General features: G+C 43.2%; 1 protein-coding gene across 6 annotated transcripts in view; it reads right to left on the bottom strand.

Annotated features, from left to right (window-relative positions):
- Positions 1-17842, bottom strand: part of LOC115593678 (neurexin-1-beta-like) — a 143191-nt gene that overhangs the window by 80191 nt on the left and 45158 nt on the right. For all 6 annotated transcript variants that reach the window (XM_030437273.1, XM_030437271.1, XM_030437275.1 and 3 more), the window contains 4 exons: positions 12854-13155; positions 6686-6847; positions 1453-1882; positions 402-785 (listed from right to left, as the gene is read on the bottom strand). In XM_030437273.1, coding sequence (XP_030293133.1) covers positions 402-785; positions 1453-1882; positions 6686-6847; positions 12854-13155 — 1278 coding nt within the window. The remainder of the gene's footprint in view (positions 1-401; positions 786-1452; positions 1883-6685; positions 6848-12853; positions 13156-17842) is intronic.

The following is a 17842-nucleotide window of genomic DNA, read 5'->3' as shown; positions in this document are numbered from 1 at the left end:
AATGAGGCACTGGCAACGTCTTCATACTGAACATTCATTGATGAATCACTTTTGAACGGCTTCAGTGACAAAAAAGACCTGATTTTCTCCTTTGTCCTTTCATTGGCACCTAGACTGCTTTGTGAACACAGAGGGTTAGTTTGAGTTGACAGCACGGGCTCTCATTATACCTGTAGATATGCGCATGGTCATGCTACAAACGCACATTAGACTATATCATTTAGGAGGCTGGACAGAGCAGTAAGGCCTGCTAAGGAATTTTCTACATTTTTTCCATTCGTGCAGTCCACTTTCCAGCAGCTTCACATCTAGGTTAATAAATAAAATACTGGCCAAAGTGTGTTAAAAGCTTTGCAGCAGCATTTTAAAATATTCTGCCCACCCCTTTCTGTCAAACTTACCCTTCTCACAGCTGGGCCCGAGGTAGCCAGTGCCGTTGCAGTCGCAAATGTGCCTGTTCCAGCCTTCCCTGCAGTGCCCACCGTTGGCGCATGTGTCTCTCGCACACCTGACATGAGTTTCCCTGGTGCAGAGGCTGCTGACACCTGTGGCGCTCTGAACCTCCGCCAGCCTCCACAGGTTACGGCTCTGTCCATCGATGAAGAGGTCCCTCACACAGCCCACGTAGCCGAGGCTGAGGGACGCGGTCCACACCTCGGGGGGGAGCATGAGGGCTTGGCGGTCCTCCGGTAAGCCTCCGAGATACATGTCCCCATCTAGGTCGAGGATCTCGCTGCCTTCATTAGCGGAGAAGGGGATGCTCTGGCTGTTCACGGAGATAAAGCCTGTGGGGCAGGCAGTGAGTCAACCCGTACTTATACAATGTTTTTGTTGGAGAAAATGAAGACAGGTGCGTGTGGGCTGTGCTAAGTGAGAAGCGAGAACAAACTGTGAGATTGAGGAAGTGGTGGGCACTCGTCTAGGCTTGTCTTAAAAAGTGAGGATTAGGACACCGTACTGCCAGTCCTCGGGAGTTGATTTTGTGAGCAGAAGCTCGAACCAAAACTTGCTCTGCAAAAGTGACTGATTAAAATGTCTAATCTTACCCTGCTCGAGTAGGAAGGAAGTGTATTTATAGAAAGGTAGAGTAAGAACTAGGGAAGGAACTGTGAGTATTTTTTTTTTTGGATTTGGATTGTACTAATAAGGTCCAATTTGAGGTGGCTGGCTGTATAATTGGCCACTTGTGCAATAGGTGAACACAGATTTCAAAATGTCATACAAAGATTATAACAACTAAAAATATCCTTGTAATTAAACCCGAATATGCATGCGTGTTTCTCTGCAGTGAATAAGTAGGAGTGCTAATATGACGGTATCGGTGCTGGCACATGTTGATTTCACAGCTTAGGACCCTTTTTTTCTCCTCCACAGCTACAACTGGAGGAACACAGTAACGGAAGCAGACAGGAGGCTCCCCCTTGCCGTCACAAATAAACATAATTCTCTTACCGTTGCGCCCTCTCCTCTGGAAGTCCACATGGCACCACTCGCCGTCATCCAGCCTCTTGTTGCTGGCTTTCATCTTGATGCTGCCTGAGCCCATGTCCATGACCAGGTAGAGAATTCCGTCCAGCAGCTCGATGGCGAAGAAGTCGGCCCTGGGCTTCCTGTCGGGCTGCGTTCCCTGCAGGCTGCCGTGGCTGAACAGCAGCAGGCCGCTGGGCTCTGTGGTGCGGAAGTCAAAAGATATGGCGCCCGTCTTCTTTGTGTTCCACCTGGGCAATGTCAAGTAGGCAGACGGCGTGTCGAAGGTGACCGGCTCCAGGGCTTCCACATTCTCGCAGCTGAATATCAGGTCACCATGGATACTGATCCGAGGGTCTCGCTGTTCTGCCAGCTGTGACAGTTCCAGCCTAAACTCATTATTCTTGTAGACCACCTGATAAAGGACAGATATGCTGTGGTGAGGGGAAAAGCCTGGGAGAGCAATAAATTCATTGCTAAGGTTGAATATTACTCATCGATAAATACCAATATTGATATCAAACAGCAGCAGACAACACATTGATCCATGAACCCGCCAGAGTTGTGTCACATAACCTGGCACATTTAATTACATAGATATAGAAGCACTTGCTGCATTAATATAAAGAACACATCTTTTTATCTCCCTGTGGTCCTGACACACACTGTGCCCCCATGGACAGATAGAGGGAGCATGTAGAAATGAACACATTGTGTTCTGACTGTTTTCAGTTATTCTCTCGACCGCAGAGCCTCCCTCAAGGCACAGAGAATCTGCCCGTTTTTTTTAATCAGGATGTTTTCAGGTTTCACAATTTCTTCATTAACTGCGAAATTGTCATGGGAAAAGAAGAAGGCAGCCCGAGCTGATCTGCTCGTGAAAACGCATTTGGATTTAGATGCTAATGCAAACATTCAAATTATAGACATTTAGCTGACTCACTCAGGAGCGCACAATGGGCCTGACAGTGGAATAATCTTAAATCCGGGGCGGAGGAATCGCAGACAATCGCACCTACACGATGACAAACAATTATGAGTGTTTATACTGAGCAAACTGAAAAGAGATCAAGTCCAAGCAGAGCTGGTGGGTGGGAGAGGGGTGGCCTCGATCCTTTACAAGCACAACACACAATTTATTATTTAAAGAGGCACATTTGGTAAACGTAAGAGGGCAGAAACCTGAGTGTTCGTTTTCACTGCTGAGCTCACGATGCAGAAGCAGCTAAACAATGGTAAAAAAAAAAAAAAAAAGAAGATTTTTGTCCAACAGACGTCCCTCTGTCTCTTTGAGGGATATCTGGCTATTGATTGATTATTTCAGGTCAATCAAACAAAATCCTATCTACAGATATTTGCTCATACCAAACATAAAATACACAACACACACCTGTTCAAACCGAAAGCATTCCACTGTATGGTGCTCCTCTTTGTGCTGTTATTGTTTTATTCTAGTGCCTTCATTTTGGGTTCATCAATATGCACAGCGGGACGCACCAATCCTTGTCTCATTTTGTATCAGTTGTAAGTCACCCGGAGCCGACTGTTATCTGCCACACTACTCTGCAACCAGCCACTGCCCGAGGTGACACACCACGCTGCACAGACGAGCCGAGAGGCAATTTGAGCCAATATCACACTTCACACCGCCTCAGTGTGACTAATTAAGCAGGGAAATCAGATTGTCAAACTGACCATCGAGAGAAACAGGCAATTTCCAAGCGGTAAGGTGCTCGATCAAGTAAGAACAGCGTGTTAGCAGCTACATGCGGACACAACTATGCGCTTCACATCTAGCCCCAAAAAATGCATCGAGGGCTACAAAGAGGCACACTGTGACCTCTGCAGGACGATTACATAAGCCAAAGGACAACACAGGAAGTGGAATCCTATTTCACCAATTCAGACGCCTGTTGTATGTGACAAGGATTACCGAGCATCCCAAAACACGAGAATAAAGCCCTTCTAGCGTCGATTGACAAAGCCCTCGTGTCTCCTGTGCTCCGACGGTGAGGAATAACGGCAGTCAGACAATGAAGCCCTTCTCTGCTGCTAACAGCTGTGTGAGCACATTCTTCATAAGCAAATTGGGCCCAATCCTTGAAACATTAAAGCAGAAGAACCTAATGATGCGGTGTGGGATATCCTGTGGGTACACATGCTACAGACCACCAGGCTGGGGACTTCAAAGACGGATTCATCTCTCCCGCGAGTTGTTGTAGCCGAGACATTCATCTGAGAGTGGCCATTATTTTCCCTGTACCTGATGAACCTGATGGCCTCTACCCAGCAGCGCTCATCTATTATCATGTAACACCCGGGGAGATTAGTCACGACCCAAACTCTCTTCATTCAATAAGACGGGTACCCCACCAAATACATCCACTGTGCGTACAATAAATATTTGAGGCACAGCTCGTTTTCCTCTCCAACATGATGAGATGAATATTTATGTGGGAATTCTTTCCATTCAACACAGAGCTTTATTATGTTTTTTTCTCCTTCATCATCAAACTTACAGCTCCGGCTCGGTGTGACCCGCCTCTGAACCCGACTCCTGGATTCCCTGGCAGTGTTGATCTCATTTGATCAGCCCCTACCTCTGCCGCCGCTCACCCTCATTACCGGGACCTTTTCGGGTTTCTTTTTTCTCACCCCGTCTTTATGACTCTTTATCCTGTCGTACTCTCCCCCCCTGCATGCCTACAACACATCTAACTATGCGACTGTGCGCAGCGGTAGTAGGTCTAAACACCACCACCAGCCACACGCCTACAGAGCGGAGGCTGCTGCATTGGCAGCGATGCCGGGACAATAACCTGTCCATAAATAACATCTCATTTTCATTTTAGTGCACTCACACTGCAGAGTAGTTATGTAGACACAGAGGTTTTTGAAACCCATTCAGTTAACGCCTGAATGCTTTAAAATGCTAATATTATGGGGTTAATTAATGAATCCTAGCACGACGGAGGCAAACGCATTCAGTTTAAATGTGTGTGTACTGCAGTGTTTACTGGACAAAAATGACCGGGAGACAGTTGCCAATTTAGAGGAGGATGAGGGGGGGATGTCATCCATGTTGTTACCAAAATGACCAAAATGCAGTCCCCTTGTTAACCAGCCACCCCCCCTTCAAATATTAAACTATTAATACTTTACTGTAGTCTATAGGGTAATGTCACCTTCATGATCAAAGTGACAAGGTGACAACTATAGACACACTGCTGCCTGTTCTATTTCTGTAATATTCCCATAATATTTCCGGAGCATCCGTTCTGCTGAAAATACACCCCCTGACAAAGCCGCCTCTGTTACAAAATATTTCAGAGAAGACATGACTAGGGACGTAGCTTGTGTGGTATTTGCCAGGTTCACTACTGTTGAGCCTATTAGCGTGCTAACGGCCGGGCCGCATATCATGCGTGAGCGGCACGCGACGTCTGCCGCTGCAGCGCTCTTTCTACTTAAGAGTTTGCCCTTGATACTGATCAATAAAGACGAAGACGTGTAGCAAATTTCACGACGATCCATCGAAAACCGCGAGAGGAAACGTCTGGGTGTTGATGTTGTTCCGACAGCATCATAATTAATGTTTGCTCCAGGACCACTTTGCAACCGACCAATCACGTTTTTTTGTGATGTCATAGCCTCGGGACTTCAGAAAAATACTGGGAAAGTACGCACAAGGGCGAGGTGAGCCTTTCTAACACATAATTATAATCAAGTTAACAATACATCAAGTTCCACGTGCGACACAAGCCCTGGTGTCCTCTGTGCTCGCCCCCCTGTGTCTTGCCTTTAATGTGGACTTTGGGTCAGTTGCAATGATGGCTATGGAGCAACGCTGATTACGATGTGGCAGGAACAACACAACAGGGCGATATCAGATTAACCACAGTATTCATCCTTTGGAAAACCGTGAATGTCCGTTAAAATTTCACAGCAATTCATTCAGACCTGACCAGCAAACCATCCTTAAAGATAACGTAGCTGTTAATCCTAAATGTGAAGAATTTGAGAGCGTCTGTACCTCCTCTACTTATGTGTCACAGGACTAAACTTGTGGACGCAAAGAACAGCTGTCCGAACGTTTCCGTTCCTCGAACATAAATCCTGTTTTGTGGTCGGGACTTGAAAAGCGAAATGCCTTTTTTCGATTGGGCTCCAGTAAGAACATTTGTAACAGAAAAAAGAAAAAAATCTTTTCAGGGAAGCCTTCATGGAAGCGCACTGAGGTCGTCTCCGACGATATCCAACGAGGTAATGAACCAACTTTTAACAAGACAGCGCAAGTCCTTTACAATCTGCCAAACCCTCAACTGTGACACATAAGGAGGCTGCTGTTAGCTTCGTCAGGTCGTTTCCTCTTTATTTGCCTGGTGCAGTTTGTGTATCCCGCATTTAAGTGACGTGTCTGTTCTGTCCTTGGTGCATTGTACTCCCAGCTGCATCCCATACAGCTGGATTTAATGTGGATGAAGAGCAGAGCCTAATAACAGTTTATAAGCATTTACGGAACAAAATGCTCTTATATCCTTTGACGTAAGCGCCTCCGACAGAGGAAAACTCAGCCTGCGTCGGGTACTGACCCCGAGAAAATATGTATACACTCTGACGCTTCTGCAACTATTTTAATTTAAACTACTGTCTCTTTGAGTCATGTCTCCTCCTAATGCCTCCGTGGTTAGAGAAAGCATTTCCTTTGACTTTTAATGCACATGGCACTTCATTTGCTTTTTATGAGATTGCTCGCTTCATTAAAAATTTGTAAGACCACGCTGAAATCGGGCATTAACCCATAATTCACTGCTTTGTCTATACTCATAAGACATGATCTTGTTCAACATAATTAATGTGACGGGTACAAGCCGGAGTTAAAAAGCTATAGGAAAGTGGATATAGCGACGAGGGCTGAGTTTTGGACTGTGTTTCAGGAACGAACGAGAGCAGATGCATCTGTTTCTCATGGATATTATAGTTCTACGTTCTGAAAGGGAGTCCCGCAGGAATCTGTAAATGCATATGCTCTGCACAGAGCGGCGCAGCTGAAATTTTTCTCCTTCAAATACCCTACAGCGGGAGAATCAACGTGAATGCAAGCGGTGATTTCCTATACGCAGAACATGCTCTGCTTATAGGGAGGGGGAATGCTATCTGAGGAGGGGAGGATAGTATTTCCAGTCCTCTGCCGGCACCGAGGTCAAGCTGCACTCACATCTTTCAGACAGCCCATGAAGTTGTTGCTCACTGGGGAGCCCGGCAGGTCGGCCGTGTTTAGGCTGCCCCCGATGTAGAAGAGATCATCGGAGCCCAGCATGGTGTAGTCCTCTTGAGTGTAGCCGGTGGTGGTGAGGATGCCATCGACCAAGATCGTCACCTGGGGGGAGGGAGGGTGTGGGGAGAGGAAACGACAGAAAGTGGAGAGATTTTGAGTCATACAGAAAGAACTGGCCTAATTATTTCATGCCGCATTTCTCGATTCTAGCAGAGCTAGGCCTTAATGCCGGATCTTGAAGGCAATTACAAGAAGAGACTTGAAGGGGTTCACTAATCTCAGCTGATCCCTGTTTCTGATATATTAGCAAAATCGCAGCGGCGTCGATATACAATAAATATCCCTTACACAGATGTTTTGGCTCCAAAGCAATATGAATGCTACAGTACACTCAATTAATTTGAGATTAAAGATATCTAGATGGCAGGCTGCGTTGCTTGTACACTGGCTGCAACAAAACAAGATTATTCTCATATCAGTCTCATCAGGCTCACAGAGACAAAGGAAATGAACTACCGCATATAGGAGAAAAAGTTAGATGCCTGTTGCCATGACAATAAGTCCACAGTTAACATGTAAGCCTGCACGAATGTCAAAGCTCCCACTTTAGGGAGGCGAAAAAACAATTATCATCTCTTTGTGGGAGAAACATTTTCAATTTCCAGGAGAATGTACTGTGAAAAGATAATTGTTCTTTAATTGTACAGCTTGTGATAAATTTGCTTTAAGGTAAAAAAAAGAAAAAAGAAAAAGAAAAGCGACAGCTCCAGCAAGGCGGGACACACGCATGTTCTCAGTGTCGACTAATTGTTCTGATGTCTCAGGACAATCACAATCACTTTTTGAATCCAGGCTTTCACTGGAAAGATATCAGAGACCGACATATGTGAGGGAAGGGGAGCTGGTCTCTCACATTCTGCAGTGTAAACATGCTTATCGAGTGATTGGCTGTGAGGCGGGGCCAGCATCTGTTTGTATGCGCCTATAAACCCCTAATACAGACACACCTTATATCACATTATACTCGTACAGACATACACTCGTGCAATCATGGTACTCACTTACAGAATAAATCGCTCGCTCCACCTTTCATTAATCAGACCTGAATGAGTCAAAATGTCATTCTCTTACTGTGCAGCTTATACATGGAATAATCTACAAAAGGCTTTAAACCCTTTGCTGCCACTGGGGCGATTCAAAGCCCTTACCTCAGATCTTGCTTTTATTTGATTGCAAATGCTTTTAACCATCCTTTAATTTTAACAGTGTATTACTCTATTCATCTCTTCTAATCTACTTTATACCTCGTTGTTTTTATTTTCCCTATTCATATATCCTTCTACAACATATCATTCTTGTTTTTTGACTACGTCAGTATACCTCCACAACGTTTTCTTTTGAGGTAAAATACATAAAATCAAGATCAAAATAGAAATGGACAGCATTCGATTCAAATGTATTATTTTTCATCTGGGACTTTCATTTTCGAACCAGGAAAACAATTACAATTTAAGCTTTTGCAAGATAAAATGTTTAGGGCTGTATTTTACTAATGATTATTTTCATTATCAATTGATCTGCCAGTTATTATTAAAATAACTTGTGAAAAAATGGGCTCAAAGTTTTGTCTTCAAATTGCTTCTTTTATCCAACCAAAAGGTCAATATATAACAAATAGGGGGCAGCCTAGTACCAGACTAACCGCTAACTGCTGCTGACTGTAGCTACTGTTAGTTAGCTACTTTGCGTAGTTAGCTGTGCAGCTAGCAGTAAATAAATGAGAGCTCAGAGCACCGGGGGAGTGTTTGTGTAAACACTGCTACCAAAGCCGGACCAGAACCGGGGCTAGCTTGTGAGCATGCTAACTTCAGTAGATATATTGCATATATAGAACGCATATTGTCAAAACTGTTTGTCCTTCACATTGTGTTGATATTCTTAAAATACTTCTTAATGTTTTCACCTCAGATTTTTACCTATGGCACCTTAAAGACGCTGGAACCAGCAAATGTTTGACATATTTCCCCTGCAAAATGACTTCAAACGAGGAATAAATCATCAAAATAGTTGACAACCTAATTTTTATTACGACACCAACTGATCGTTGCAGCTGTAATCAAGTCTACATGTAGGTAACAGGTGTTACAAGCATTAACAGAATGATTTCTATTCAAAGAGAAGAGTTGAAAAGATGAAGGCGACGCTGAGCTACATTTCTGAACAAGTATACTCCCACCACCGCCGGATCCAACAGACCTTGACTTTACCCGAAAACAGCGGTAGAGTTCAGAACAAATTGATTGTAATCACCCAGCCAGGTCTCAGTAAGCATACACAAAACAAATAATTTAAAACCTGGGCGCTGTGATCAAGTGATTGGCTTTGAAAAAAGTCAGATGTAAGTTGTGACTTCAACTTTGCCATGTCTATTCTGTTAAATCACTGGCATTTTGAAAGCAAGAGGGTAGGAGACAAAAGAATGACCTGACACGGCATGTTCAGGTGTCAGGTTTTTAAAACGAAGGTCCTGCATCACCTTTCTCTGCTACTGGCAGGTATTGATTTCTGTCTATCTCGCGGTGAAGCCTTCAGTATCTTCGGCTTAGACAGCGGACAATGGCAGGGCTTGACTGTGGGTTGTTGATACTGCACATTGAAGAAACCTCTGAAAACCAAAGTGCTTTTATGTCTGGAGACCGATTGATGCTGCGCCACAGTGTATAGAAAAGCACGGCCTATTTCTAATAACGGCTATTACACCAAATCCCCAGATACATCCTTTTCAAAATAAGAGGGGAGGGATGAACGTGTTCAAAGGTAACTATTGAATTAGACTAGAATATCATTAATTAGATGCATATAGCAAAATAATATTCAGGCTCCAGTGCTGGCTGGTGCCTTTTGAGGCTGATCTTTTATCATATTTCTCCAGGATTTCCATACGGCCAGTAGCTGATTTAAGGGAAACATATTTATGAATGTCAGTGGAGCTCAAGAGTTACAGTGGGAATTGAGTGCAGTTTTAAGGAGGTACAACAACAGATAACTTGTGCGTATGTTAATATGGACCATCCAGCAGGAAAAGGTGAATGCATCATTAATAAGGGTCAAGCGTGGAGAGAGAGAGTCAGCACCAATCAGTTTGTCCACAACAGTAAAAAAAAAAAGAAAAAAAAGAAAAAAGAAAGACGGATGGAGAGGGAGATAGTAACAGGATGAATTCTAGCCTGAAAAGCACCACCGGATCTAATAAAATGTTTCCAGCGGCACTCTCTTGGGAGTTACAGTTCTCCCTATCTACATGTCAGTGAGGTAACTTATCTGAGGGGAAAGCAATTTACACAGGGATCAAATGCATGGCTGAAAGCATAAGTGACGTTGTAAGCATTGGATTGCCGCTCCACTGGAAGCAAGGGTAAGGAAATAGATGTGGAGGAGGATGCAACTTTATATGCGGGTTAATGTGACAGGTTCAGGATATATTGGTGATGAGGAGAGAGTTGGATGCAAAACGAGTCCTACTTAGCGAAGGACTGAAACATTTAAATGCACCGCACGTGGCAAAGAGGACCATGTTTGGTTCGGTTATGGCGCCGGTACATTCCTTCCTTCATCATTCACTCAGCGTTCCCTTTTTTTTTGGGCACAGAAACACTTGGACTCAGTTTACCTCCCGAAGCCCGATTTTTCTTCCAGGTTTTATTGTTGCGCTAGAAATGATCCACAGGGATCTTGCAGGACTCAGTGGTGCAAGTTGTCTCTGGCAGATTTTTTTTCCCTTTTTTTAAAAGCAGCTCTAATCTAAAGGTAAGAATATTACATTGCACCACAGCTCAAGGCAGCTCTGCTTGAGTTGATACAATTTGAGAGCCTCGACATACTGAACACACTTCTCGAAAATGTGCCAAGTGCATTGGCAGACTGAGGCAAAAGAGACAAAAGCGATTCTGAGAAACGTGCCGACACACCATGTTAATGCTCCAAAAATATGTAGTAAGCGCAGCTCTGACATTTTAACACTGGCATTAATCGGGTATATCTGATGAAGATGTCGAAGAATAAACCCCAGAACACATTAGCATACTATTCAGAGAGAAATGACTTGTGACTGTTTGTTTTTCTAGAACTGATATCAGTGGGAAAAATGTGCTAAAAAGCTTCGAAAAACCCACAACACAATGCCGACTTTGCAGCTAAATGTAGACAGACGCTCTATGTGATCTACGAGGGAGTGCTGAGGAGGCTGCGACCTCCTTCTAATTAATGCATGAAACAGACATCAGTGCAATATTTCCGTCATGTTGTGTACATTTTGTCCACCATTTGGAGGTTTAAATGGCTCTCTTAATTACATCATCTCGTTGCAGTCTCTTCATACGCAACCTGAATTACCACCACCTACTGCTCATCTAAATTATCAAACTCCTACTGTGATATAGATGGAAACCTGGCTGCAGTGGTGCATTTAGCAGATATGTTTTCTTAGGAGTTTTTAGAGACTAAAAACAGAGCTAAAAGAGAGAGACTACTGGATAAACATGACTCCAGGGGATAGCTTTGCCTCTTAACTGTTTTCTAAAAGGTTGCCCCGATCAACTTGACAGGTGATGATATGTCAGTGTTTAAAATTGCATGAATTTTCTTGGCTACTTCAAGGAACAAGCTGACATGTTTAGCTTGAATCTAGGTGTTGGCAAGACTGTAGAAACCAGCAAAAGCAAGCTAAATTTTGAAAGAATCCAACCGGTAAAAAAATCCTACCTCCTCCTCCTTAGCAACTCCTCCAAAACACATGAGTGTGCACTGCCTGACTAGCTACAGACTGTTAAATGCAAAACCAAAAAAAAAACCTGTCACGAATGTACCTCGGTCCGAATACGCTACCTAGTGCGACAGTTACTCTGGGTGTGTGCTTTGTGCTAACATTAGCCACTACGGTAGTGTGCTGTTGCCATTGAGGGCCTTTTATTAGGCTCAGGGGCTTGTGTGCTTTGTGGTACTTGGTTAGCACCTCACCAACAATCTGTCCCTTTCATGTTAAATGTTAGCAACTAACTGTGCACACACCAGAAAAAGCATTAGCATTTGGATTTTTTTAGTAGGTCACAGAGCTTTCAAAACAAACCACAGACTTCCACATTACACTTTTTAGATTACACATTTATTCAGAGTTATATTAAAACTATGATTAATACCGTAGAGCTTTAAGGTACTGCATAATGGGAGTAATTGTAGAGTGACTACAGCCAAAGAAGAGAGCCAGCAGCAGGCTAACATTAAATGTAACAGACACATCCTGGGAATCTGTAAATTAGTTTGGGAATTCAGGGCTGTGCTTTGTCTACTGGACACAATTAATGAATGTGGAACCTTAGGGCCCAGTTGTACTTGGCTGGAGCGCAGTACAGTAGGTACAGCAGTACAATATCGGACACATGCAATGGATGTATTCATTATACAAAAGCTCCGCTCAGCATGACCTCCCCGATACTGCTACAAAGCTGCATCAGTGGCTGTTGCACCAAAAGTGGCTTTTTTTTTCTGTTTCAGTGGAGTTTGTCAGAATCTGACAATCTGTGTGAAAAACATTGTTCTGTAAAAGCCAGAAAAGAGAGAGATTTCTCCGCCACTGCAGTATATAGGAATATGACGTATACTGCTGCATGTGTTGTGTCGTTCTTTGACTTATCTAAAGAGACCTTCACGGCAATCTTTTGGGTGCAGCAAAAAACACAAGTTCCCTGATTATAAAAGGACTCAGTGCTTTCCACCGAAGCAATCTATTTTACGAGGAAGAGGGTGATGACCTAATACGAGCTTGTTATATCTATTAGAACATGGGAAATGGCGACAGGGAGTCCAGCACAGCAGAAACATTCAACTGCAAAACAGTACATGGCAGTGTTTACACTGTTAATGCACTAGGCACCTAAAGCCTATTCACGTGGGACTGGTTTTTACCTTGACCCAATTTGATTCAAGATAATTACACGTTTATGAAGAGAGCCTGCTAGAGCATACATAATGACACGCTTAATAAAATCTACACATTTTACATTTCATGTGGGCAGCGAGCATGCAAGCCACAGTCAGCGGATGCATACGCACCTGGCGGCGGTTGCGGGTAACTCGAACATCATGCCAGATGTAGTCATTGAACTTCCCGCTAGCCGGCTCCACCAGGGCCTCGAAGGCCCCGGAGCCCAGGTTGATGACGAGCCACAGGGCCCCGTTCCTCAGGGACAGGTTGACATAGTCAGCTGACTTCCCCGTGTGAAGCAGCAGGCCGTTCCTCTGCAGGGTGCGGAAGGACAGCGTGATCTCATCCATGCTGCTCTGAATGGGAGTTTGGGACAGGTTGTAGCTGAAGAACTCATTGCCTTTGAAGGTGGCCACTGACTCCTCCTGCCCTGAGAGGGGAGGAGAAACATCTTAGATAATTGTTACAGTCATTAAATTTGATTCATCTATAGCACAGTGCTGTATGGTCACTATTGTTGTTGACTAAAATGAGTTTAAAATATACAGTGCAGTATCAATTGACGAATATTTCAGAATCACCAAAACTAACTTGAACAGACCGTGTACGTGTTTGTGGAGCTATATTCTGCAACACTGTACAGTCTGGTGTACAGTCAGTAGGAGTTGCACAGTAAGGGAGAAGTCGAGTGGTATTTTATATCTTCTTACAACAAAGAAAAGACATGAAAAGACCAGCAAAACCAGCCATGAAGTGATCCCACTAAATAGTGCTGTCTGTGTAGCTTATTCCTCTGTTCAACAGACCTCCACAAAAACACATCAGTGAGCCACAGTCTTACACTGGGTGTCATGTTCCTTCATTACGATGAACATGGGCACTGTAGTTTACTTTGAGTCAATCCCACATACACCATTCCAGTGCTGTAAATACTCACCAGCGCTGCAACGCTGCAGCTGAAAATAGTCTTCAACAAATGTTCATTTTACTTAAAAAGTACAGTGCCAAGCTGTGTATCTGGCTTTTTTTAAATGTCAAAGTATGATTTGTTTTCAAACATTTACACGTGAGAGCCTCAAACAACTGTAGGGGAGGTTGTAAAGAAGTGACGAAAACCGTTGTTGTTTTTGTTGAATTGTTGTCAATGAGACAAGTAAAGGACAATGCCTTATTCTTTATTTAACAGTGACATTTTTAAAATGCCAAATTTAATTTGTCATTCTTGGATAAACATCTAATTCACACCCACAGAAAGAATCTATCTACAGTATAATACGATGGCTCAAACAATTCCTTAAACTCTTCAAGAAAAGGAGCTTTTTTTCTTTTTTGGTTAACCAGAGCAGAGGAAAGATGTTGGTTGTTCTCTGTTTCATCGTTTCTTGGGATTCCGCATTGTGGGCAACATGACTTTTCAAAAGCTGCACCTGGAACCCTGTCAGTGTTCTTTTGGTATCTAACCTTTCTATTTTTTTATTGCAAGTTTAGATAGATAGATAGATAGATAGATAGATAGATAGATAGATAGATAGATAGATAGATAGATAGATAGATAGAATCCATACAAATGTGTACTGTTTGGAAGCAAGTTATAAACGTCGAGACTGTGAAGACACGCAGTAACCTGAGCTCGACGCCATAGTAAATAAAGGTCATACGTGTTAAGTAATGATTTAATCTATTGTAAACTGAATAATAAAACAGACTGTTTTTCTATTTTCCTCCATAAATAAGGGTTGTAACTTCTGACATTTAACTTTCCTTTACACTGAACCACGGGAGTAATGCTCACTATTGTATAACGCAGCTCTTGGACCTTATGAATGGGGCTCTTTCAGGCCAGTATAGACACCCCTTCCTTTGCTTGTCTGTGAGTTACAGCCTCGAAGCTACTGAGCAAGCTGTTTCAAGCTAGACGGATAAGCTGTCCCTTAAGCCTGTGTTTGCTTGTACAGTAAATGCCGCCTTCTGAACTCCAGGGCCAATTTAAGCCAGCAGGATCCACGCTCCCATTAGTCTCCATTGTTTGAGCTGTGCAGTTACTCAACTCCTGAGCAGACAGCAACTCGTTAGGCTATTGTTGTTGAGCCGTAATGTGAAGTTCGCCGTTTGACTGATGTTGTGGGTGAAATGTAAACCTAAGTGCAGGTGCAAAGTGAACACGGTGAGCACTGAAGGCAACAGAGTGGTTGGGGGAAAAAAAAAGATTATTGGACACCAGAGGGGTTGTGGCTTAATTAAGCAAAAACACGAGTGCTTAAATGTCCGGTTAATAACTCCACAGGCACAGCGAGCATTACATCTAATATCTAGAAAGGTCTTCTCATAAGAGATCAATTAAGAGAGCAAGAGGATTTGCAACATATCCTGTGCACCATCTCTCTGTAATTACCATCTTTCTGTGATGAAGACGTCACTAGCAGATGACCCCGAAGCCCTCCTCGGTACCGTGTGAGGGATCAATGCTAGTGTCTGAGCGGCTAGAAAGGCAGCGGGCCGTATCTCTGCTCTCCTGCCCACCATTGAGGTGGGCCCATTGTCTGCAGCGACAATGTTTACCAGCTTGTGAAAAAGGCTGTGTTTGCTCTGACACCAGACAGACTTTAGCACTGACTCCGGGGGAAAAGCCATCAGAGACACAGTCAGTCAGTGCAGATGCTGCTGGAGGAGCAGTTGGACACTTAATGCATGATGCAGCTTCTACCCCGGTGCAAGCTATAAGACAATTGCGCTGGACGCCTATATTGGCAGAAAAGTGGGCTCAGCAGAATATAACGGCAGCACCCAAGTGTCTCTCCTGCTTCTCTTCTCATCGTCACATCATGCTCCTTAGTGCTATCCCGCCCTCTCTCTCTGTCGCTGTTTGACTGTACATCATCCAACCTTCCATTTTCTCGCACCCCATGGTTTGAAAACATAAAAGCCGCCTCTAAATTCAAGATACAATTACTAGTGAGTGTTTGGGGGCACTGCCCATGGTAAATCCAATAGAGTGATGCATGAATGAAGCCTAAAACCGAAAAATTCTCCACTTGCATAATGTTCTGTGACGGATATCCTATTTACGAACTGCACGTCCTTTTGCATCTGGTGTAAACTCTACAGTATAAGTCTATAGTCATGTCAGTCTTTTTTTTTTTATCCGTGACATACTTCAAATATCTAAACAACTTTTCAAAATTTGCTTTGTGTATATTTTCAATATTCACCATTTTTTTGTATATAGTCTCTTTTTTTGCATTTCTGATCATTTTGGAGTTTTGGATGGTAAGTTTAGCCTGAGAGCTAGCTGAGCTGGCTTCCTAAAAAGCTCTGATAGATAAATACGTTTATTTATCCCTGAAGGAAAATTAGATTATCATAGCAACAGTTACATTCAAGTACAAATACAATAAAAATACAAGAGCGGATATAGAAAACATAATAAAAACTCAATAAAACTACAAAGTACCAGGAACTGCTACGATAGGTTGCCACTAGCATTGCGCCATCTTGGAAGCTCTGCATTATCCAGCGATGAGGTCAGAGCTTTTCCACTGACGTCAGCGTATTTTAGCGTACTTGCTACGTTATCTAACTGTTTTCCAACAGCATACACCTACAGTAATCTCTGTGCTTTTTCATCTGTAACTTAATTTAAATGCTTAACTTTTAGCCACTGTTAATGATATGTCACTATAGCTCATTTTACTCTCGCTGCTTGGGAGGATCTGCCAAAAATGAAAGTGACTGGCGTACACCGTCCTGTGAAAGCGAGTCGTAAAGCTCCTTCCTCACCGCTGGATAACAGATTTAATCAGAGGCAAATGGGAGAGAAAGGTGACTGGTTCTACTAGTATGTGTACATTGAGAGCTTTTTAAGAGGCCAGGTGGGTCAGCTGACAGGCTAACCTTGCTAGCTAAAAACGCCTACAGCACTATCTACATGATGAAAATGTTAAAAACACTATACACATAATATACTAACAAAATGTACAAAGTCAACTGTGCAAAGTATTTTAACTCACGGATGAAAAAGCACTGAAATAACTACAGACGTATACTGTAGAATAAAGATTAAATAAGCATTTTGGCACATGTTTATGTTTTAAAGAAATCATGCAGGTGTGATTTTTGAAGATCCTCTTTGGACAAAACGTTGTGTCATAAACTTGTGTTTGCCACAGATCTTACTGATCAAAAATCCAACCGACCAACTCAAAGGCTTTTTGTCGTTTGTTGTTTCTTAAAATAGCCGGTGTTGCCCCTATGCCCACGTCAAAAAAGAACTATAAATTAGCTGCCAATTTTCGCAACTTGATGTCTTGCCATCAGGTGGGAGGCCATCATACCTGCTTCTACTTCCTATTAGCCCACCTGTTCCCGTCTTAGTTACAACTACATTAAGCTGCGGTGGCTGCATCAACATGAAAAATGCCAAACATGTGGATTGTTCATTAATACTAAGCTTTACAGCTGATTAATTTCAAAGCAGAGCCCAGGGCGCGGAGGGCAATTGCTGACTTGGTTTCCTGCTCGGGGCTGGGGGAGTCGGTTGTCGGCTGGTTGCATCCAAACCAAAGTCAGGCGGTGTTGGCGTGTGCATGGTGGGGCAGCAGTTTAACACTGGTCTGGAGGCAGGGACTGACATAAGTGCTCTAGGTGCTCAGTGAGGGACACCTGCGCATGAATAATCTCATTATTTTCTGTAAATCTGTGTTATACACACAGGACTGAAGCACGCACACAAGTAAGCCCCCTGAATATCCTCAAGTCTGCAAAATGTTTTTATTTTTTATTTTCTATGGGCCTCTTCACGGAGAGCGACAGCGATGGAGGCTGTTTGATTTGAAATGATTTGTGGCCAAATAAAAACAAATCAAATCAGACTGCTCTCTTGAGTATACCCTCAGGCTAAAGATTAGATTAATAACAAGTGTTGAAACAGACATTGAATGTCTGAAACAAACTTTGATGTCTCATGTATATCCAATGAACTCAGATGACATTGCTTTATTGCTAATTGTAGCTCTACTACGCCCCAGTACTACTTCAAGGCTTATTTCTGTAAATCTCCATTGCACAATCAATTACCAACTACTTCTTCTCACTGATGCATGAAATGGAGCAATTACATT

The sequence above is a fragment of the Sparus aurata genome, chromosome 13, assembly GCF_900880675.1.
Source record: "Sparus aurata chromosome 13, fSpaAur1.1, whole genome shotgun sequence".
Taxonomy (NCBI): Eukaryota; Metazoa; Chordata; class Actinopteri; order Spariformes; family Sparidae; genus Sparus; species Sparus aurata.
The sequence above is the reverse complement of the archived record's forward strand: the minus strand, read 5'-3'. Positions and strand labels throughout refer to the sequence as shown.